We start from the raw sequence: 23,168 nt of genomic DNA, 5'->3' as shown, positions 1-23,168 counted from the left end.
GTATGAGATGGCAACTGCTAATCTTACAACTTTTATTAGCTCACTTGAGCCAAAGGCTCAAGTGAGCTATTGCGATCGCCCTTCGTGCGTCGTGCGTCGTGCGTCGTGCGTCGTGCTTCGTGCGTCGTGCATAAACTTTTTACATTTTCATCTTCTTCTTGAAAACCCCAAGACCAATTTTCATCAAACTTGGCAGGTAGCATCCCTAGGGGGTTAGGAACTCAATTTCTTAAAATGGGCACCGTGCCCCACCCAGGGGGCCCCCAAGGGGGCCCAAACCCCCCAAAATTAAGGAATCTGTAAAAATCTTCTTCTCTAGAACCAGAAGTGATAGAGCTAAGTTAATACTATGAGTTAGTACATTGATGACTGTAGTTTCAAGTTTGTTCATGGCAGAATCAGGGATGCCCCCCTTGGGACCCAGGGCAGGGGGTTGGGAAGGTCCAAATGGGGGCCTGTACATTTTCATCTTCCTGACAACCTCATGATGGATTTTCGTCAAACTTGGCAGGTAGCATCCCTAGGGGGTCAGGATCTCAATTTATCAAATGGGCTCCATGCCCCACCCAGAGGAGCCCAGCGGGCCCCAATCCCCCCAAATTAAGGAATCTTAAAAAATGTGGGCCCTTATTGTACATTTTCATCTTCTACTTGAGAATGCTTGGTCAAATTTTAGTAGAGCTGTGAATAATTTAGATTAGTGACTGCGTGAAGGTGAACTTGCGATACTCAGGTGAGCGCTATACCCGCAGGTCTCTTGTTTTTAAAGAGGGAGACAAATTGAAGAAAACTCATACCCCTTGTCTTCTTCCCTCCCCTTAATACTGTCTCTCGCTTTCATTGCAAGCCTTGTTTGAGTTGCTTTATCTAAAGGTTTTTTCTAAAGGTCATCATGCTTGTGATGCTAGCATGTTCTATGTTCCCCTATGTTTTACTTCTAGTAGTTTCCATGAAGCTATGCTCTTTAGGCTTTGTTCTCAGTACAGTGATACGTTCCTTCACGTTGCCAGGTTATCGTGACGCCCAGTGTGGCTGGATACAGGTGGTGGAGGACATCCACCGGGACCATGGGGGGAAGAGAGCGCGGGCCAGTACAGGGAGCTCACACGGACCCCGGGTGGCCCTCTTCCTGGTCATCTACGCACCCCGCAGGGGGATTATAGAAGTGTGGAACACCCAGCAAGGCCCCAGGGTGGCGGCCTTCAATGTGCCCAAGTCTTGCAGGTGAGGCAGGGACAGAGCTTATGTCATCTCAGAAAAATATTCCTCTACAGGATTAAATTTCAAACAAACCGTAACTTAGAAATTAACAGAACATCATTGTTCCAAAAGAAAGAAAGAAGCAAAATCAATGCAAACATCCAACAATATTGCAAGTCAAATACACAAACGCATTGGCCCGAATTCACAAAAGTAGTACAATCTTTGTCCATGGCTTAAACCATGGACAAAGACTGTAGTTTTGTATGGGGCACCAAGTGTCACATGGCCTATTTCATTGCGAAATCAGTCATTTCGTCGACACTTGGTGCCCCAGTTTTACTGTGGTCTTTGTCCATGGTTTAAACCATGGACAAAAATTGTACCACCTTCATGAATTCGGGCCATTGTTTGGCTAGATGAAACTGTATTCTTGGCATAAAAAGAAAGCATTTGTATGTGATGTTGTAATGATTATGATTGTGTATTGGTTCCCCCTCACTCCGTAGGCTGCTGTATCCAGGCCATGGGGTCATGGGTCTCAACAGCCTCTCGTTTCAAGACTCGCGCACACGCCCCCACATGTTGCAGTGCTGCCTGCTGGAACCCAGCGGCCTCGTGAGAACCATCAATGTGCCGTTCCACCTGGCCCTGAGCGACAAGAACAGCAAAAGGGCGCACGACCTGCACCTCATCAAGAAGCTGTCCAGCCTGCTGCACCACAGGAGGTCACTGAAAGGTCAGGGGTCAATTCTCGCGTGTCACTCAGTCAACACACTGCTTCGCTTGATGTGAGCGATGCATATGAAATCTTTGTCAATATGTAACATAGTCTTCATATTTTTTTTGAAGGTTTCTATCACTTTCTCTACATTGTTAATTTCTACTATTATCCACCTTTCTCTGCTCATCCAATATACATGTATGTCTTCAATATCATTATTTTCCATTTGCTTTTGTCTTAGCAGCAATGTGCTTGCCGTCTGTGTATCTGTTTGTCTGTCTCTCTATCTGTTTATCTTCCACTCCCTCTTGGCTATCTTATAGTATTACGTGTGGAGAACTGGTATGTTTACATGCGTCACATTTGGCTTCTAAAAACTTTTGATGAGATAGTTGATTAAAGAGCATTAGCTACTGCAGTGACAAGATGGACTTGTTTCTCATTTAGGTAAAAGTGATGATCAGAAATATTTGTTTTCTCACTCAATCTGCATCATCAAACATACTAAAGAAATAATGTGATAGGAGAGTAATTTGTGAAGAAATTATGGCTGAAAAGATTGAATATTAGTTTTTCCATGTGTCCAGTCCGAGTTTGTAGCTTTGACAATGAATATTTGAGTAGCTGATTGTTGTGATGTATGCCTTCATTAGATGGAAAAAGAACTTTGATGAGAAACAGCCAACATGAAATTTGTCCTTATGATGAACATAGATTTGGCAGGAAGTTGACATTGGCATCTTTATCTCTTGTCCACGCAGAACCCATTGTGGAACCGATTAGCAAAATACTGCAAGATCTCAAGTTGACGGCGTACAAGCAACAGGTATGTGTAGGCCACTAACTGCTGGTTAATGAGGCAGTCTAGATCTCATCTTGAAAGATCACACGTGATGTAGAAATTAAACAAAATGAGTTCAAACATCTTTCACACATGGGCATCACTCTGAATAAAAGCACAGTTATTGCTTCGAAAGTTTTCAATTGGGGAATAGTGTTTGAGCTGATGGCAGGGGTTGACATTTTTTTGTGCCAGGGACTTTATACAGTGTGTACAGCGCTAGGAGGTTTCCTGTGCCAATTGGCTCTCAAAGCCCACTAGGTGCTGGTTTGGATTGTGGCTAATGACAGAGCCTTTTTTCTAAGGCCCTCTGATTTTTAGAGTACCTCTTAACAAAAGTTACTTTGTAGGATTACAAGGAGACCACTGTCACTAGGCATATGTATGGCTAATTGTCACACTTCATCATTACTATTGCAATATCATTTTATTATTCTTATTCTTACCATTATATATAGTCTTATTTATACAGGGTAGTCACTTCAGTGATCTCAGCACTTTTCTCTCAGTGGGCCCTGTTCATATCAGAAACAGAAATAAAAGTACAAGTACAAAAAAGGAAAAGAAATATGAATAATCTTTGCTTTGGATTGATGGATGAGTGTACCATTTTCTTCCAAGGCCCTTGACAAAGCCCTGTCGGCCAAGGGCATGTCACCCGAGGAGCTTCTCCACATCGTCCGAGTCCTCATCGTCCAGCTGTCGGGCCAGGAGCCCAGCAGCATGGACTACGAGAGCCGCAAGCTGCTCCAGTACTGCGGCTGCCAGGTCACGCTGGTGGAGACCTACACCAGGATCCAGGGGCTCCAGAGGAGAGGAGGTGACAGCAAAGGAGGGGAGGAGAGCGGCGAGGCAGATCCCGGGGATGGCGGGGCAAAGGAGACAGCTGGGGAGGGGCTGGAGCAAGAGACGGCGAGCAGTGAGTCATCCCTCGAGGTGGGTGTAGTTCAGAGCATCTGTCAGTAGCACCACCTGCGTTTCAAGCTTTTTAGTTAACTCGATCTTTTCATATGTTTGAATAATCCTGTGAGAAATGTATGGTAGCATATTGGTTGCTTTACAAGATTTACCCTTTTTTAAAGGCTGAAATCATGAAAAAAATGCTGTTTGCATTGTAAAAAATTGTATAAATGCCAATGGAATGAAATAATGATTGTTATGTGATAGTGACACTGGTCATGATGATACCAAAAACATTCAATAGGAGCATTAATGTAATAGATTTATAGATTATACAAATGTTGTATTGATGTAATCTGGATTGAAAATTGTGTTCTTCACTTTTCTTCCACTTCTCATGTCCTACTTCTTTGAATTCTTTGACGTTGTACTGTAGCCTTGTCACTAGAAAATGAGGAAAAAAATGTTGTATGTAGGAGTATGCAAAGACTGGTGTATTTTGGAGTGAACATTTCTGTCCTTCATTTGTTGTGTTTTTCTGTTTGGATGTCACATTTGCTGTTACTGTAAGTACATGCCATATCTGTGGCTGCTTTTGCTATCTCTGGCAGGCCCTTGCCTCAGCATTGAAGCAGGACCCCACAGCTCTCGAGGCTCTGCTGAAGGAAGTCAGCTCCTACCTGTCGTCATCGTCATCGTCCTCCTCGTCGGAAGCCAGGGTTCGCTTCACTGTGGACTACAGCATGGACCCCGCCACCTTCCTCAGCTGCTTCAAGACGGTCGTACGGAGACCGTCAGATGAGGGGGCTGGAGAGGAAAGGAAGAGACGAGGGGAGGAGGAGGAGGAGGAGGAAGGAGGAGACGAGATGGCACCAACGGAAGAAGTGAAGATGAAGGTCACTTTCAAGGATAACCTTGCAGAAGAGAAGAAACTTGCCTTAGGTAGGCCAAACATTCTCATCGGAAATATGCCATCCAATTGTAGATTATTGAAAGTTTTGCCTTTTTCCTTATGCTTCTTTAGTAAGGTATAGACCAAGCGAGTTTAAAGTTAACAAATAATATGAATGTGTGAAAAGCACTTGGCTTTGGCAAGCTCAAGTCAAACCATGTTTTTGAATTTAGGACTAAGATATCGACTGAAAGAGATTGGCATCATGTGTCTTTCTCTATCCTTGCCTCATCCCCGTTTGTTGCAGGAATGTACCTTTTCAGACCCTGTTTGATAGACAGCAGTCCCGCCGCCACAATCTGCAAGATACTTCGAGATGCAGAGGTGGAAGCACATGAGTTGAGGGTAAGTGAGTTGTTTTATGTTTTCCCCAAACATGGTCATGCTCGCCAGTACTGTGGTATTACTGTAAGAGAAAAGGATTTGAATATTAACTAAAATGTATATATGTGGAAAAATCAGAAACCCTTTCCTCAAGAGAGGTGCATTTAAACAGACCTGCATGCATACATAATTCAGAGGAAATCTGACCCTTGCTCATTTGATTTATCCTTCAGGACTTCTTTTTGTCAGGTCATTTTAACTTATATTCCTTGTCTCTAGTCAATCATGTGATCCTGTACAGTAGAGTCGATGGTAATACTCTTTGATAGACCAAGAGATTTGTTGTTGTTGTTGTTGTTGTTTGTTGTTTTTGAATATTAAAGAAATAACACAAACTGCATTTGTACAAGCAAAGGAAGAGCTTGTGAAATATAATATCACAATTGGCATCATAGAAACATGTATCACTAGACTTAGAATTGACTTTGCAGACCATAGGTGCTCAACATGTGAACGTAGCGTGGTTTGAATGAAGTGCATCATGCTGATCTGTTCTCACACAGATGCTTCTTCTACAAGTCTGGCTCCACAACGAGGCAGAGTTCCTGAAGAATGCGCAAGTAGCCACCGCCAACCTCTGTCACCTGCTATCGGAGACTGCCACACCCACCTCCCCTTTCCCCGCCCACCCTGGGGGTGTGGGTATGATGGCCCCAGCCGAGGTGGAGAGCATACACGGACTGCTGTACGACACACAGCATGTGGGCGGGGCTGAGATGGCTGCTGTTGTCGTCAGGACAATGGTCGGGAATGCGGAGGGAAAGAAGGGGAAAACGGCAGCGGAGAGTCAGGTAAAATAATTTCTTGGATCTGGAGTAGTGTTCCTGGAAGCGATTTGAAAGCATTGTGTAGGGCTTTAACTTTTTTTCATGATCTTCAGTAATAAAGGAATATAGTGTGTGCAATTTAGGGCCTTTCTGGCTTCCACGAGTGATGCAGAGATTTGATATTCAGTGAGGAATAGTAGAGCTTGGCCACTTTCTGCAGAGGAGACCAGAAATCATAGAAAATGGCACACTGCAAGTAGCTTGCTTCTTCAAAAAAAGTCTTTATACAGAAACATATTTAATGAACAGCTATATTAACAATGAGTAAATAAAAGGATTTCTCTAAAAGAGTCTTGAGCTAAGCTCTTGCCAGCCTGTTTTTATGCCTCCGCCACGAAGTGGTGCCGGAGGCATTATGTTTTCGGGTTGTCCGTCCGTCCGTAATGAATTTTGTGGACAAGGTAACTATCGAAACCTGTTGAGGTATCCTAATGAAACTTGGCATGTATGTGTATTAGGGGGTGAAGTTGTGCCTATCAACTTTTGGGTGCACATGCTCAAGGTCAAAGGTCAAAAGGTCAAGGTCAAATACATAAAATTTCACTATTTCCACCATACCTTTTGAATGCCCGAAGATATTTTCTTGAAACTTAGTGTATACATGTTTTACCCAATTAAGATTCTCTGGTGAAAGTTTGGGTCATGAGGTCAAAGGTCAAAGGTCAAAAGGTCAGGGTCAAATACATAAAATTTCACTATTTCCACCATATCTATTGAATGCCTGAAGAGATTTTCTTGAAACTTAGTGTATACATGTATTACCCAATTAAGATTCTCTGGTGACAGTTTGGGTCATGAGGTCAAAGGTCAAAGGTCAAAAGGTCAAGTAAAAATATTAAAACTTCTTTTTTTTTCTCCGTACCTTGGAAAATTGTTCAAGGTATCTTCATGGAACATAGTATATACATGTACTGACTGGAAGTGATTATCTAGAGAATGTAGGGTTCATGGGGTCAAAGGTCAGGGGTCAAAGGTCAAGTGCAAGACTTCAAAATGTTACTATTACCCTCATATTTATGCAATGCCAGCAGGGTTATTTTTTTACACTTGGTGTATGCGTGTGTAACCTAATAGAAATTCTCTGGAAAGTTTTTTTTTCTCTTTTTGCCTCAAAGGTCAAAAGGTCAAAGATCAAGTGAAAGTGCTGAACTAACTTTTTCCTCCATATCTCGGAAGTGGCTAAAGTTACCTTGAAACTTAGTACATATTATGCATGTTCTACCTGAAAGTAATTATCTTATGAATTTTAGGGTCAAGGGCCAGATGAAAATGGTAACAATTTACTATTCAATTCAGAAATTGCACTTTTTCTCCACACCTGTACCTTGAAAATTACTCAATGCCTAAATGTATGAATGGGTCAAAGTCAAGTTAAAGTCCTTAAATCCCTAGATACATGCTCTCCTATTCATCCAATTAAACCTACATCAAGGAAGGTGAACATTCAACACATTTGTGACAAACTTGTCATTCCAATATTTTGCCAATTTTGTGAAAATGTAATCACACAGTGTCCACATGTACTATCTAGACCTATTGGGAAAATCATGCATTATGGCGGAGGCATACCAGTCGCCAAAGCGACATTTCTAGTTGTTTCTGTTTTTTTTTTTTTTTTTTTTGGGGGGGGGGGGTGGTGGTGGTGGTGGTTTTACTTTGGATTTATTTTCCGTGGCCTCTAAGCAAGTATTAATTTGCTCATAAGCAAACTTCTGCAAGACTGACAGCTGTAAGTTCTCTCCTAGTCATTGCAATACTGAGACACAGCAGCTATGGCTTATAGGAGTGGTGGCCTCAATACTTTGATTAAACACTAGTCTTACTGCCTGCATTATACAGGCAGATAATTACATGCAGGATACCTCATGCCATATTTTGTGAGGCCTCTGAAAGCAGTTGGCAGCTAGGCTGAGTTTAGATATAGCTTCAGTGACAGAGATTTAGTTAATACGTGAGGAAATACTTTCATTGGATTGAAAATCCACAAGCTTCAAATTCTGCTCATAGATCGTTGACATTTGTGTTGTGCCGTACCCAGATGACAAAAATGCATTACCTTTTCTCTGTTCTTTTTCGATGTCATCTATTTCACATAGGACTCTACAGCACAAATGGAGGTCGATGAGAGTGAGGATGCCAGCCCGGTGACCACACCCAGCTCAGATCTGAGCCGTGATTGGGTGGATGTCAGCATGTGGGACATCCTGATTGAACAGCTCCGAGACCTGATGGTGCTGAAGAGACTGACCCAGACCAAACTTAGCAAGGTGTGTCAGATGTTGCAACTGATTTTTTTTTTTTTTTTTTTTTAATGAGCATAGTAACCGAGTTGTCATCAATGATGTCGGCGGTGACGATGACAACAACAACACTACTACTATCTATCAATGAGAGTAACATCCATATTAGCAACATCAACAGCATCAACACCACCAACTAATGTAACAGCAGGAGCCTGTAGAGAGGTTTATAAGTAGAGAATAATGCTTTCTGTGTAGGATGATAAGCCAGCATTGAAACACTGCTACCGAGATGCTAATGTTGTTGCAGAGGTGTAATATCATGTCATGCCCCAGGTTGCATTTGAGAGGGCGGAGGGGATAAATACAGTAGAGGGTCACATATATCGAGAGGCATCCACAATGTGTATTTTTTTCATTAAAGGGGAAAGCTAGTAACTGATCAGTGGGAATCAGTGGAAATGCTGAGAGATGATTGTTCCAATCCTTATGGGATTCATTCAAGAGTTCATTGTATATCTAGTGTTGTGTGAAAATGATTTGCTTCAGAACGGTCTCATATTCAAGTAATGTGCAGATTAATGCTCCGTCACTGACCAGGGACGCTAACCTGGAAGCATTAAACTGCACATTACTTGAATATGAGACCGTTCTGAAGCAAATCATTTTCACACAACAATAGATATACAATGAACTCTTGAATGAATCCCATAAGGATTGGAACAATCACCTCCCAGCATTTCCACTGATTCCCACTGATCAGTTACTAGCCTTCCCCTTTAAAGGAAACTAAAAATTTCAATTTGCCATTTCCTGCTGAGGAAAGTATAGACGAATGCTGTCATCAAATACTGGAAGCATGGATGTTCTCATGCAATTAGTTGTTAATGTTGGACCAACTGAAGTGAGCTTTAATGAGTGCAGTGTTCATGTTTTTTTTTTTTTTTTTGTGTGTGTGTGTGCAGGACACCATTGCCAAACTGCAGAGCAACTTCTCCAGGGGATGGAGCGTCGACGGCTCACTGCCCCCCACAGAGATTGCGATGCCAAACATATCGGTAAAGGCCATCATGGAGGGAGGTAGAGGTGAGACAACACACATCCTATGTTTAAAGGGGGAATCCACCATGAAAATCAGTTTCATGTGAATAGAAAACTTGAGGAGAATAGGACAGTGACAGCTTGATCAAGTTCAAATAAATACTGAGAAAGGTATGATTATTTGTATTTGTGATTGATCAAATGCAAATTGGCAAATCTGTGATTTCACATTAATATCACCCCCCCCAATTGTTCTGTGTTAAAAAATGAGAAAATTTCTTCAGTTGCCTCAGCAGAAACCATGTCAGATAAAATGCTGACACACGTATTCACGGTGCCTTTTATGTCTAGGTGTGTTCGCTGAGATTGTAGCGCGGTGGGTAGCCCACTTCAGGGTCCCGCCCAGTTTCCTCTCCCAGTGTTCAGCCAGCAGCCGCATCCTGATCCTCAGCAGAGAATCCAGCCGGGTAGAGGAGCCGCGGACACCGTCTCCGATCCCCCAGCCACAGGCAGAGGAGGTGGTCGAGCCCACGGCGTTGGACAGGCTGCAAGGTAAGATTGAGGCATGATGCATGGGACTGATGGATCAAATCTTTTCAGGGGTTGTCAGTTTGGCTGAAGTGAGGAGTTAGTAGAATGTCAAATAGAGTAAAAAGGGGCCTGAGCTTTTGATCCTGGCAGAATCTTCTTCAGAGGCAAAATGAGAAACCAAGCAAGTGAGGAGGGGGATTAAAGCAAAGGGGTGAGCAAACAAAATGGAGAGAATGTTAAATCCAGGTTTTCATATATATTCTCATCATCACCTGTCATCTGTCACAGTCTTCGATGGGGTTCCAACAGTTGTGGAATATTTGATAGTTTGTGACAAAGTGTCTTCCACTAGTTTTAGATTTGACATGATAGTGTTTCAGTTTTCAGTCTTTAGTCGGTCGCAAATTTTTAAAATCATTCCAGGGTAATGTCGTGAAAGAGATGCGAAATCTACTTGTCGGCATGTCTTGTGTAGAAGAGATAAGGTAAAAGACAAACAAAGATAAGATTACCCAAACATTGTTGTATTTTCTTTTTTAAACTCATGTGAATGAGATATTAAGGAGAAAATATTGTCTTGTGGATGTACATGAAATGTGTCGTCCCTCTAACCCCTCTCCACGCATGGAAAAAAGTTAACATGATGTATTTTCTCTTTTTCGTCAAGACACAATGCAGACGCTGTGCTCAAGATTTGTGCACAGCCTAGAGCATGATGTCTTACAGGCTCACTGTACGTGGGAGTATGTGGTGCAGTGGAACAAGAACCCCGAGGTGAGAGAGTGGGCAGACCAGTGTACCAGGGTAGATATCAGCCTCAAATCAAGAGAGACACTATGAATTTGGGCTAGGAGATCAATGGGGCACCCCAATGTTTTTACCTTTATTTTTTTTTTTTCAAAGTCTTATCTTGTACTGGAGAAAGGTTTGTTAACTGAAATGATGTTGAACATTTCGAATTTGAAGTGCTGGCACTTCAGTTCATGTTTATGTTATTGTTATTCTATGTTGTGAAAATCTTGATCTCTCTTTTTTTTTTTCTTTTTTTTTTAACAGGATGACCAAACTGCAGAAAAATTCAACATTGACAGTCATTTGATATCTGTGATTTTTCATTGACATTTACTTTTAACTGTGGAAAGGGATACTAATTTAGATGTCGGTTTCTATCGAGGGCTGTGAATTTTCTCCAATATTTATTGTATTTTTGTACTGAGAAACAGAATGCTACAAGCTCATGGTGCCAGCTTACAAGGGGACAACCACAATCTCATGTTGGGCAAGATACATATAATGACTTGCTTTGCCTGGAGACTGACTTTTTAATCAGAGCACACTGTACTTACTCGGAGAAATAAGAGTCGACAACAGAAATAGCACTTGTAGCGCCTTGTTAAATGTGCTGTGAAAGTCTTGACGCAATGAGGGAAAACAAAAGCTGTGTACAGATACAACATTGTATTACCACTAGTTGCCAGATGATGCCATGTGATGCTCTGAAACAGGGTAAGAATGTGTTAGGGTCAACTTACTGCAGCAGGGAAGAAAGATCCATCTGCTGCCAGTATGTTTGAAGGTGAATGTGAAGGGGGAAGTGTGATGTATTGGTATTAAGTACCACCTTTTTCATGCTGTTGGGGTATGTTTGGTAGATGGTGATCCAGTTAGAAAAACACATCCCAATCAAACATGCAGGGGGAAGACAAATCATGAATATTTTGATCTTTATATTTCTATGTTATTTTGCGGGATGAGGAGGAGTCATGGTTCAGTGGATAAGACCGCAGGCTATCAATCACAAAGTCCCAGGTTCAAATCCCATGCCTGCAGTGGGTGTGCCCCTAGGCAAGGCACTTTATCCTCACTGGCTGGTCCTTTGCAGGGGATTTGAAATCATCTGTGTCGTGGTTGCTTGCTTACATGCATTCAATGCTTCCTTAGTAGTCATGCGAGAACAAAGTTGTTCAGTGCAAGTAAATTCAGTTTAACTTGATGTGTTCGAAGTTAATAAAAATGTGGGTAAAATTCTGTTTTGTCTCAGGCTACTGGCTATCTCTCCTGTGGACTTCATCATTTACGATCAATACGGAATCCTGTCCTGCAACATGGTGAGTGTTGAATCATTTTCCTCTTTTAGTGTCCCTTGTAAACTACTACTGCATCATGTGATAGGGACTTTTCCTCAAAAGTAAAAAAACAAACAAAGACTTGTCCACAATGACTATAAAGTAAAAAGTTCTAAGTATATAGTAATCATTCAATTGAAGAAATTCTTGCGTTGAGTTTTTATGGCAACTTATTTACATCAAAGTAGGGCAATTTGTCAGTCAGTTGCAATTCATGATAATCAGTGGTGTATCCTCTATTTTGATAGGAGAAATACAAGAGAAACTTTGCTAGTGTATGTTTGTACCTTTTTGTCTTTGCTCATAATGTAACATGATGATGTGTAGGCAATAAAGTATTTTATAAAGAAATAAAATGGGAAAAAAACCCCATCATTGTAGTTGATGAGAGGTCTCCGTTTTTGCTGCTTCCTACAGGCGTAGCCAGCATGATGTGGCATACATTCATGGTGAAAAAGTTTTCGGGAGCAGCGTTCCTCATGGACAAAGTTGGCAAGGCGCCAAAGGACAGGCTATGCAGAAGGGTATGACTACAGGGTCTTTGGGCTTAGGATACTATGAAAGTGTGTGATTGTTTCTGATAGTGCTTGATTCTGTTGCTGCACAATGAGATAGTCAACAAGCCAATGCATAGTAACATGTGCACATGAACACAAAGTGCTCATATTCAACTCAGTTGTATCTGTCATTGTAGCATTGCTGCATTCTCAGATGGATTACTTCATCTGGTGTGACAGTAGTCCAGCTTAGAATGAAAACACAAAATGAATACTAGGTAAATAGCAACGAGGCATAGGTATTCAAAATCTGTAATTGGTGCTCATTCATTTCCCTCAGCTCTTGTAAACCTGAAAATAATCACTAGTTTTTTTATGACAATGTCTCACTCTGTTTTATGAGCGGGTAAGCTATTGAAAACAATTCTTACGCTGAAGTAGTTGTTTGAATTGCAGGGATTATTGTCACGATTTGAATCAAAATCATTACTTTCTTGCGATTGATAGTTGAGAGTACTATAATGTTGTTCATGCTGGGGCATGATGAAGCATGGAGATATATGTTATGGTTGTGTCAGCTGTAAAAATCTGCTGCAAGGTGTTGACCTTGTTGGGTTTGTGAGAGGACAGTGTACTAGTGTGATGTGGTGATGTATGCATGACAGTAGAGGAATGTGACAAGGGCTGTTAGCTTGTGTAGATGTGGTCTCTTACAGTTACTGATGTGAGCAGCACATTGTTTGCATTCCCATTGATAGTGATGATATCAATCAGAGTTGAGTTCATCTGGCATACCTGAAAATTCAGCACCTTTTTATCAGATAATTGTCATCTCAGATTTCAAGACTAATTCTTGAATGTAAGCTCAGGTGTTCGGTGAGTGGAATGTTTTTCCTGGTGTTCACCTCAAAAGCTGTTCCCACTGTTATCACAATCTGTTTTATGTATTGTCCTTTATTCAGGACGTCGGCTTGAGTGAAATAGCTCTGGGCAGGTTCCTGGGTCTGGCAACAGAACTTCTGGAGTGCATCTACCAGGTAGTCTTTTCATCTACTATCGTTCATTTAACTCGGTTTGTGTCCTTGTTTTCTGTCTATGTAGTTTACAAAAATGAGTAACCAATCAACACACAGCCAGAAACTTGAATGTTTTCAGCAGACACATGTTTCATACTGGCCACTGTGAAAGGGACAATTTAATAATATGCTGGTGTCCCTTTTGACTACAAATGGAGTAGTGTGTGAAATGTGTGCTGAAAAAGAAGAAGAAGGAAACAGTCATAAAATGTTTGTAATTTGTTGAACTTCTTATTTCTCTTTGTTTACTTCCACTTCTGCCCTCTTTGTTTGCTTCCATTTGTGCCAATAAAAACAAAAGTTACAAATTCAGTCATAGCCCTGGAATAGGTCATTGGGGAGACAGTATAGCATTGATTTATAGAGATATTCTGCAAGTTAGGAAAGTAGACAATGGTGAAAAAGTCATTTGAATTTGATAATGTATATCAGTTGATATCGACATTCCTTCAGAACAAATTCCAAGAAAAGACTATCAGCCGAGTATCAATAACATTTTTACACATACGCACGTACAAAAACAAAACAAAACACAGCAAAACAAAGCAACAAAGGTAAACTATGCTAAACTAACAAAAGCAACCTGTTTGCTTCCATTGCAGGTGGAACCAGAGTCGTCCCTCACCCCACTCTTTGAGACAGAGGACCTGTGGCAGCACATACAGGGCCCCACCCCTCTGGTGGAGCTTGCAGTCAGCCAGACCCTCCCCTGCCACGCCCTGGTCGACATCCACAAGCAGCTCTGCACCATCATGCATGGGGTCATGACCTTTGGCATGAAATCAGTCAAGGTGAGAGGCTGCTTCTTACATGACTCTAACAATGACCTTTTTTTTTATACCTCTCAGTCCCCTGAGGGGAACTGAAGGGTAGAGGCATCATATTCCTGAGTTGTTTGTTTTTTTGTCCATCCATATGTCAGTCCACCCCAGATGTTGTCTTGGAAATTTCAGTCAAACTCTCGATGGATATTCCATTTACTAGACAGAGATTATAGAACAGGAGGTGCAGATGCATACTACACAGTGATGATGAAATTTCAGAAAGGTAGTCCCTTGTGGAAAAATTGTAAAGATAAATGACAGTTCACTCAACTCTGCCAAAAAGTGTTATTTTCCAGATACAACTTCAGTTAAGAATGTGTATTAGTCTTAGAGTTGAATGTGACAGGTATTCTTTTTTTTTTTTTTTTTTAAACGAAAAAAGAAAATTGTTATAAGGATTAGAACCAACACTTGCTCTCGGGCGAAAGCTCAATGGTCTAGTGGAGATGACGCCTGTCCAGTGATCAGGAGGTCGTAGGTTCGAATCCTGCTCGAGTATGTACGCCCATGATTTGTTATCATGGCTACTACTAAAACACTGATTAATTCAGTGCTTATTTACGTCGATGTAGGGCAATTTGTCAGTCAATTGCATAGAAAATTGTTTATGTGAAATAATTGGGTCAGTGGTGAAGAACAGGGATCAACTGACCGTGGAGCATTCATAATATGCAGCCATACCTTCATTTGGGTATGTTCAGTGGTAAATTTGGTAGGTGGGAAGGACATACTTACATATGAGTGTGCAATGATACAGAAGGAGTGGAATGTGTTCTTTCTGCTGCTGCAGGTTTTACAGCTGTTTGACTACAAGACCAAGAATGCATTCTTCAAAGCCCTGGGTACCATGTTCAGCCCTTCCAGCCATGAGATTGACTTCGGCTTGATCAAAATGAGGCAGGAGGTAAGCAGTCATTTGTGAATTTTGGAAGGATTGTCATCTGTGCTTTTTCTGCATTTGATTTTGATTTGTTTTGTTGTTTTTTTTTTTCTCATGAGAAATGCAGATATTATTTATATAAGATTTGACTCTGTGGTGTTGAGATGTTGATGTTGATGGTGTTTAATGTTTTTCTCTTTTTTGTTACGATTAATTTGATTTTTTTAAAAGTAATTTTCAAATGATTATAACGCGGGGTATGTGCAACATAACAAGCCTATTCTGGCTTTCTACGCGCATACCATTTTCCGGTCGACCAAACACATAATGTTAATGAGTTTCTGTTCTCTATGTACCTGTGATATCTGTTTTCCCGATGTGTTTTTTTTTTTTCTTTTGTCTTTATCATAATCTCGCTTTGTTTTGTTGTCGTTTCCATTGTTTTTAAACTCACTTTTTGTACAATTTGCTCATATTCACATATACTTTGTATATTATATATTGAATCGGAAATAAAGATTGAAGATTGAATTGAGATTGTAGGCTGATGGATGAGCCACCTTCATCGTGCTTGTTTTGATATTCTATATGTGTCTTCTATGTTATAGTGCTGGGGGCATTGGGTTTCCGTGTTTGCCATCCATCTGTTAATGCAGGTGACACGACATTTGCTCCTGCGATAATTGCTCTGGTCTTATTTTCTCAAAGGACTTAGGGTTAGAGTTAAGGTTGTGATAGGATTTTAGGTTTAGTTTGATGTGAGGATTAGGGTTAAGGTTATGTTTACGGGTAGAATTTATGTTTGGCTTAGCTTGCAAATCTTTCAGTGGAGCTATTGTCACAGGAGCAAATGTCATGGAACCATCAGTGCGGGAGTATGTTTATGCGTGTGCGTTTGTGTGTGTGCATGTTTGTATGTTAGTGTCTTATGTACCTTATGACTTACATTGTAGGAACAACCACATTCAATAGCAGTTATAAAGATGATATAGAAATACTGAGCAAGATTTGAGCCTAGTACACAACTACACTGTATGGCTAAAAAACCAGTTTCACATTTTAAGCATTTGTTTAAGAGGCTGATGATGAAATTGCTGTGAATAGACAAAGCACATATGAGGTTTGTATATAGAATTGATGAGCTGAGGGTCATTAAAAGGATCACAAAGGCTGCAGTGCAGTCATAGTCGTACTAAGGATTATCAGTCAGTGACAAATATCAAAAGGAAGGTGGTCTGCAATTTTCATTGTAACCTGTCCATTTTCCCCCTCATTTTTCTTCCCACAGTTCTTGCAACGACTTGTGATGGCAGCTGTTTTCACCCTCCCTCCCAACCATCAGTCAGAAATGGAGGGTGATGTTTCCACCCCAGGAAGCACCGCCTCTTCCGCCTCCTCCTCAGCGTTGTCCGAGCGGAGGAGAAGCAGCACGGCGTCCGATGCATCTGGGATCGCGGCCGGGGGGACGGTGCCCCTGGAGAACCCCAAGCGGCTGCCGAAGACCCACCCGGGACAGGTGTGGCCAGGCGTGGCCCTGCAGTTGGCCCTGGCATTGAGGGTGGACAGCGACCTGGTGAAGAGACACCATGTCTGCCAGCTGTACAACAGCGGTTATGACGCCATAGCACAGGAGGTGAGGAGAAATGGGAACCGATGAGTGGGACTAATGTTAAAGGATCACGGCTTGGTTTGATGATTCAGAATAGGGCATATTTGAAGACAGATACATCAATACGTGCTCACATCTGACGTATTTTGATTTAAACTGCTGTGATGTGTGCAGTTCATGTTTTCTTTGTATCATTGTACTTAATTTTCGTAGCAGCAATTGATGTGCGTCTTCTACATGTTCATGGATGACTTTGGAGGGTGACCTCACACTTAAGATGAAAGGATCATCATATTTCACTTTAATTTTTAAGCATATGTGTAATAATCTGCTAATAAGAATATGTGTCCAGGTTTTGCAAATAATTTGAAAGTATTAGTGTTTGCAATGATGGCACAATTGTTTTGTTACCGGCCATGCTCAAAACTTGATACAATGAGAACACAAGAACATTTCTTGCCAATAAAAGTCGGTCCATGTTGTGAACCTTATCTGGTTTAGTTAGTGGTTTGACCTTTGACCTTTCCTCTCCTTTTTAGCTCCTTGTGTCAGTTTCCGAGCAAACTGAAATGGCAGTGCAGCTGATCCACATTGTTGGTCAGAGGCTTGCTCAGGAGATAGTCGTTGGAGCGGACTCCGTCAGCGTGGAGAGGCAGTCCCGACTACCGCCCTCGCTTGTCACCTGGCTTAAAGCACTGGTGAGCGCTAACAGCTTGATTGTCAGTGTCGCTTACAATTTAGCTATGTCAAATAAAATATTCCGTGGTTTGTAACCACACGAAGCCTGTATGCTCTTTGCTGAAAGTCTACAGATTTGTAATCTGCATGTTAAGTATTTGTCTCCCTGAATTCTTGCTTGACGAAGAAATGGAAAAATGTAGAGTCATTTACATACAGTCATTGCCATCAGAATGAAGTACATCTATCATCTTCAGAGCATGAGTATTGCCTGCTTGTTAGGCTCTTAAGAGATGATTAATATGCGTAGGAAGAGCTTTGGGTTATTTTATCTGAATATTTTATTTGAAAATATCAAACGGAAGATAGGAATCATCAAGGCTATCATCTTTTTACAGGAAACAGATTATTTTAGTCATATAAAACATACAATACTTAGTGTGAAATTATGATTGCCTGCTATCTGTAATGTTGGTGGCTCAAGATTAGACTTGTTCCAGCACTAACTAGACAGCTCTGTATCTCCAATAAAAGGAATATCTTGAAAGTGAATTCATGTGAACAAAGACAGTGAAACACGATGCTTAACTGTTTTAATCCTGTGTTGTTACCTCCTTCCCCCTCCCCCCCCCCCCCCCCCCCAGTCCAAGGAGCCACTGCGCTGCCCTCACCCACCCATCTCAGACACAGCCCACCTGGCCGGCCAGGCCGTGGGACTACTACCAGACTCTCACCAGCAGTACCCCCTTGCACTCCAGCTCATCGAGGCGGTGGGGTCCCTGACATAGGCCAGGGGTAAGGGCCTGTAGCACCAGTGGAGACCCTGCAGTGGGGAGGTTGTCATCAAGACATGTAGGGAGGGCTGTTACAAACCAAACTGCTCTTTTACCCAAAGTGTGTATATCTTGCAAAATGCCATGTGGATGCTTGCAGGGATGGACGATCATCATTTGAATAATCTCACTGGAGCCCTCAGGGAGGAGACAGGGCATACACCCCATGCAGTGGAGATGACGCAGATGACTCTGTGGAATGCCAATGAAGCCAGGGACCAGAGGATCAGGCATTAAGGCTGTAGAAAGGAACAAGTGGTTTTACTTATGACTGCACACCCCACACTTGGTCTTTTAGAATTCTTGCTGCGACGCAGACAAGCTGTACTGGTACTTCAGGCTGTGTCATACAGGTGCTGTACATTACCAAGTCTCATAACCCATGTTTTGAACATACTCCCTGTTTACAAGTTTTGAGGCACTCTCCTCTGTTCTGCAGGGGTCAGAAGTGTCATTTATGATACTGGGAGACCAGTGCTCATTTTAGATATTATATAGAGACTAACAGATAAAACTTGCCAATAAATCACCAGTAGAGATGATGTTTAGCAGGATAATAGTTCCTAGCGCAAATGAAAATATCGCAGAAGTGACAAAACAATATTGCTTGTTGTCATTTTTGCAGGGACACCAATAGAATCTTTGTAACTCTTAGCAGGCATACTTCCTGAAAAGAAATACATAATTCTCTGTGCATACTGTATGTTGTCAGGGATAAAACACCTTACTTCACAGTACTCATAATCAAAGAAAAGAGGAGAAGAGGTGTTCTCATGGTTCATGTGTTATGGTACTTGTCATCATGGGAAATTAGTCCAGTCGGGGGGTGAATTTTTACTTCTCAAATGAACCACACATCTTGGTGCCTCGTAGCGGGACAATCCAACACCGATTATAGCAGCATTCAGATGCCGTCATTGTTATAGCACCTGGGAATATTCAGCATGTCTCTCTGACGGTAGACTTGCTTCTTGCCTCATAGATTTTTTTTTTTTTTTTTGCATTCAAAGCTTACATGGCTCTAGAGCAGTTTCATGCACTAGACTCTCACTGCCATTCCAAAGCTTGTTTTCACATCGAGAATAGTTTGTTACGAAACACTTGCTGAGATGTAATTGATTAGTGATTTACAAAGCATGTAAGGGGATCATGTGTGCCATTGAAAGGTGTGATGCCGCTGTTACTTCAGCTGGATCATATCCATGACGTTGAAATATTGCTTGAATATGTGCAAGGGGCTATTTGTGTGTGTTGAAGAGTGCTTGCAAATGCATCCCTTCACTATCATCAAACCTGTCACTGTAGACTAAGTCACCGTATGGATTGTTGTCCCCAAGAAATTGATGACAGTTGTAACTGCCCTTTTGTGTGTAAGTTGGGGGAGGAGGAATAGTTTTTGTGAGGAGGGACCATAATGTGCAAAAAGTACAGAATGTTTAATTTACCTAGCTTGATGTTGGCATATTTACCAAGATGACGATTATAGTTTTTATCCAATAACATTATGTACTAGTTCACATTTTATGTAATATCCAAATTTATTTAGCAGCAATTAGAATTATGAGAAGAGAGCTATTTTCTACCACTTTCTTCACTGAAAAAAACCCACACCAACCATTCTCAATTACTGTGATGTTAGTGATGGTGTTAAATTATTCAGCATTAACGAGAGCCATGTTTTTTTTTTCTTCATGTATTTTCTGAAGAAACATGTGGGTTTATTTTTAATCTGTTTTCAGTAGGTTATAGGTGCATTTTGAATGAACTAGTTTGAAGATGAAGAAGAAGAGTGATGTTGTCACAGCTGTGCTTACAAATCAAATCCCTTGCATGGCTAGCAAGAGTCTTGGTTTAAATTATCCTGAAATACAAATTTTTGATGAAGGAATGTAAATCTCAGATTAGCCCAGTTACAAGACAAAGCTTTTCTCAGAAGTAGATTCAGAAGGAGCCTGGTTCAGAGATGAGCGAAAAAAAATCGTCAGATTTACTCTGAGGACTGACATCACCTGGGAAATGTTATGAGAGTTATGATGAACCTTTTATCATATTTGGTATTTATTATCATGTCACATTTCACATTGTAAACCTTAGCTTCTGATATCGTGCAATAATTTATGTACAGCCACAGAGAATATACTGTTCATGGTTTTTCATGCCATTAAATGAAATTCCTCAATCTCAGCAGAGTGCAGCTGCATTTCCTTTTCTTGCATTTGTACCTTAATTTTTGTGTGATTAAGTGTCCAAAAAATGTAGTAATAACTTGTTTAAGGTCATATACATTGTAGCTGGTAAACGTAGTACTAAAATCAAGTACAGATAATGCAGTGGCTGTAAGCATCCATATGCAATGTTAGCTTGTAGCACTGAAAAGTGTAGTACTGCATAGTTATTACAGTTATTGTTTACAGAGGAAAGTTTGTTATTCTCTCTTTAGAAAGTAACAGTGATAAGGTTGGGACTTCATATCAGTATTGTTTAGTACACTGTATTTGACTGATAATCCCCATAAACATCACAACTGCGGTCCTATGTTTATTCACAGCAATCTGTTAATGATTTTGTTATTCTTTATTGTTGTTATGCCTTTCAAGTAAAAGTGCTTCCATTTACGTTTGAATAATAATTTTATGTGTGTGTTTCAGTTTGTACTGCTATTTCACATGACTTGTGGCTTGCTTATCATCTACTGAGCATTTTAGAGCTGTTACCAACAGCCTAGAATCAGCTTTATTCTCATTGCAACATCTGTCTTAAGTGCTTTGTTGTAGTCTCATTACTTGCAACAAAGGTTAAAAGTGTTCCCACATAGACTTGGTTAGTGTTTAACTGCTCAGTGAGTGGTCTTGTGTGATTTAAAACTCCTGTTTAATTTTGCATACAGGAAACAAAAATGGAGAATAAATGGTGCTACGACGGTTGTACTTTAAATTTATTAGGGAAACTGTGGATTGATGGGATCAAGAATGAACAATACTTACGATGGTGACTACTTAACATAATGAAAAATGGACTAAACACTATGTGCGGAGGTTTGATGACTTATGTGATTTAGGGATATTACGTGACATAAGTTACCAATCAAGCATTGAAGAAGAAAGCAAATCAAAGATGATGTGGGGAATTACATGACAAATTACTCGTGCTCTTCTTCAGATCAAGAACACACCTACATGGAGAGTAACAGAGTCTTATGAAAAGCTCAAGACAGTAGGGAGCTTTAGATTTGTGACGCAGATGTTTTAGATGCTGATTGCGTTGGACATTCTCTCTCCCTGTATTGTATTAAAAAGTAGCTTTAGATTATGCAAGAAGGCAGCCTATAAAAAATAAAAACGGTGCCCCCATATGATTGGTGCATCAAGTAGCTCTCTGCGGCATGAATTGAGTGGACGGAAAAATAGCCCATAATGCGTAGTGGAAACTCGTAAGGCACGAGCCATAAATAGATTGAGTTTGATGAGTAATTTTGTGCATGCTCAGAATAGGTTCTTTTCCTCTGAACGTGCCCATTGTGAAATTCTAAAGCTCCTTCATATTTCTGCCGTGAAACGGACTTAGTAATCATTATTGGATATAAATCATTTGAAAATGGCCTTTCATGTGAAGTAGAGACCACACACAGTCTCATCTCGTGGTTTGAAACCATTTCATGTTTAAAGCAATGTTTTCCAGGAAAAATTGCTTTCGTATTGAAGCTATGAGCCCTCATACAGTACCACAGTATTTGTTTTGTTGCCTCTATTGTCCTTGCGCTCTTTTGTGTACTGTCATTACAAATGATATTAAAGCTGGGTGGAGAATCTTGTGGCACAATAGTTAAGATAAGAATTTGGCTTGAACTTGGATGTACAGCCCAATGCTTGCACAGTATTAGCAAGGCAAGGAGGATACAAAAATCTTCAAGAATTTGTCGTATGGTGTCCTATAATGAACTTTTGGCCTAAGGAATGAAATAGATAAAAGTTCCATTTTGACTACAGGTGACTCCGTTATAACGAAGTCCTTGGTACCAGCAGATTTCCTTTGTTATACCAAAATTTCATCATGGCCGAATAGTTAAGTATGTGAAGAGATATAGATGATAATTTGGGGACTGGAATTTTTACTTCATGGTAATGAGAATTTCGTTGTAACCGTGTGCGTTATGACGGGAGTGCACTGTATAATCAGCGAGTCTTTGCAAATTAAGGAGATAGTGTACAGCAACCCCATTTTAATGACTCTCAAGTAGAACCATTTCTGATGTTTAATTAATGTAGAGAGACTGCTATTGATTTGACAGTGTGCCAACTTAATCTCAAAACTGTTATTTGATCCTTGACCATGTATCATGTTATGAAGACCTGTTGACATAGGGGAGATGAGATGCGTGATGTACAACTCACAAGGCAGATATGCATTGTGTAAATGTAAGAAGGTTATACAGTGGAGCCTCATTATCTGGAGGTCAAATACCTGATAAAACGAGGTAATTTTGCAGATGCCATTCCTTTTTATTTATTTTTTGTTTATCTGTTTTTATCTCTGATGTAATGAGATACCCATCACAAGGAAATTTCAGTGATCCCAAGCAACTTGTTATGTGATGTTCTTCTGTACTGGTGTTCATGATCAGTTGTTGAAAAAAACAGGACATGTGGTTCAGCAATATTTGCAGTTGTATCATGATTATTGTGCTGGCATCAGGCACCTTAGACCCCGTTTACAGTGCGGGGCCGGGCTCGGCCGCGGCTCGGCCGCGGCCGAGTCCGGCCTCAATTGCGCGGCCGAGCCTCGCAATTTTGTCCGTTTACACTGCTGGGCTCGGCCGCGCTTTTGATTCAAACCTTTCAATATTTTGTCGTAGTGGCGCTCTGCTTGTAAACAAACGCAATTTGGTATTGTCTGGTTTTCAGACCCTTTGCCAAATGAATTCCGTGGCGACGAAGTCGCCGTTCAGGCAAAGGCCTTTGCCGAAGGAAAAAATCCTTTGCAGGACAAAACCACCTTAAACTATACT

General features: G+C 41.0%; 1 protein-coding gene across 1 annotated transcript in view; it reads left to right on the top strand.

The window, feature by feature from the left end:
* LOC140235313 (rab3 GTPase-activating protein non-catalytic subunit-like) overlaps positions 1–22,874 on the top strand; it is a 35,213-nt gene extending 12,339 nt beyond the window's left edge. The window contains exons 12-31 of the mRNA XM_072315341.1: positions 1,011–1,224; positions 1,710–1,939; positions 2,686–2,750; positions 3,387–3,701; positions 4,277–4,607; positions 4,865–4,955; positions 5,011–5,017; positions 5,505–5,792; positions 7,925–8,095; positions 9,034–9,154; positions 9,461–9,661; positions 10,308–10,414; positions 11,682–11,748; positions 12,184–12,290; positions 13,226–13,300; positions 13,942–14,130; positions 14,954–15,067; positions 16,332–16,676; positions 17,192–17,350; positions 17,975–22,874. Of these exons, the coding sequence (XP_072171442.1) occupies positions 1,011–1,224; positions 1,710–1,939; positions 2,686–2,750; positions 3,387–3,701; positions 4,277–4,607; positions 4,865–4,955; positions 5,011–5,017; positions 5,505–5,792; positions 7,925–8,095; positions 9,034–9,154; positions 9,461–9,661; positions 10,308–10,414; positions 11,682–11,748; positions 12,184–12,290; positions 13,226–13,300; positions 13,942–14,130; positions 14,954–15,067; positions 16,332–16,676; positions 17,192–17,350; positions 17,975–18,118 (3,341 nt within the window). The 3' untranslated portion in view covers positions 18,119–22,874. The remainder of the gene's footprint in view (positions 1–1,010; positions 1,225–1,709; positions 1,940–2,685; positions 2,751–3,386; positions 3,702–4,276; positions 4,608–4,864; positions 4,956–5,010; positions 5,018–5,504; positions 5,793–7,924; positions 8,096–9,033; positions 9,155–9,460; positions 9,662–10,307; positions 10,415–11,681; positions 11,749–12,183; positions 12,291–13,225; positions 13,301–13,941; positions 14,131–14,953; positions 15,068–16,331; positions 16,677–17,191; positions 17,351–17,974) is intronic.
* The last annotated feature ends 294 nt before the right edge of the window (positions 22,875–23,168 follow it).

The sequence above is a fragment of the Diadema setosum genome, chromosome 1 (genome assembly GCF_964275005.1).
Source record: "Diadema setosum chromosome 1, eeDiaSeto1, whole genome shotgun sequence".
Classification (NCBI taxonomy): domain Eukaryota; kingdom Metazoa; phylum Echinodermata; class Echinoidea; order Diadematoida; family Diadematidae; genus Diadema; species Diadema setosum.
This window is presented reverse-complemented; position numbering and strand designations above follow the sequence as displayed.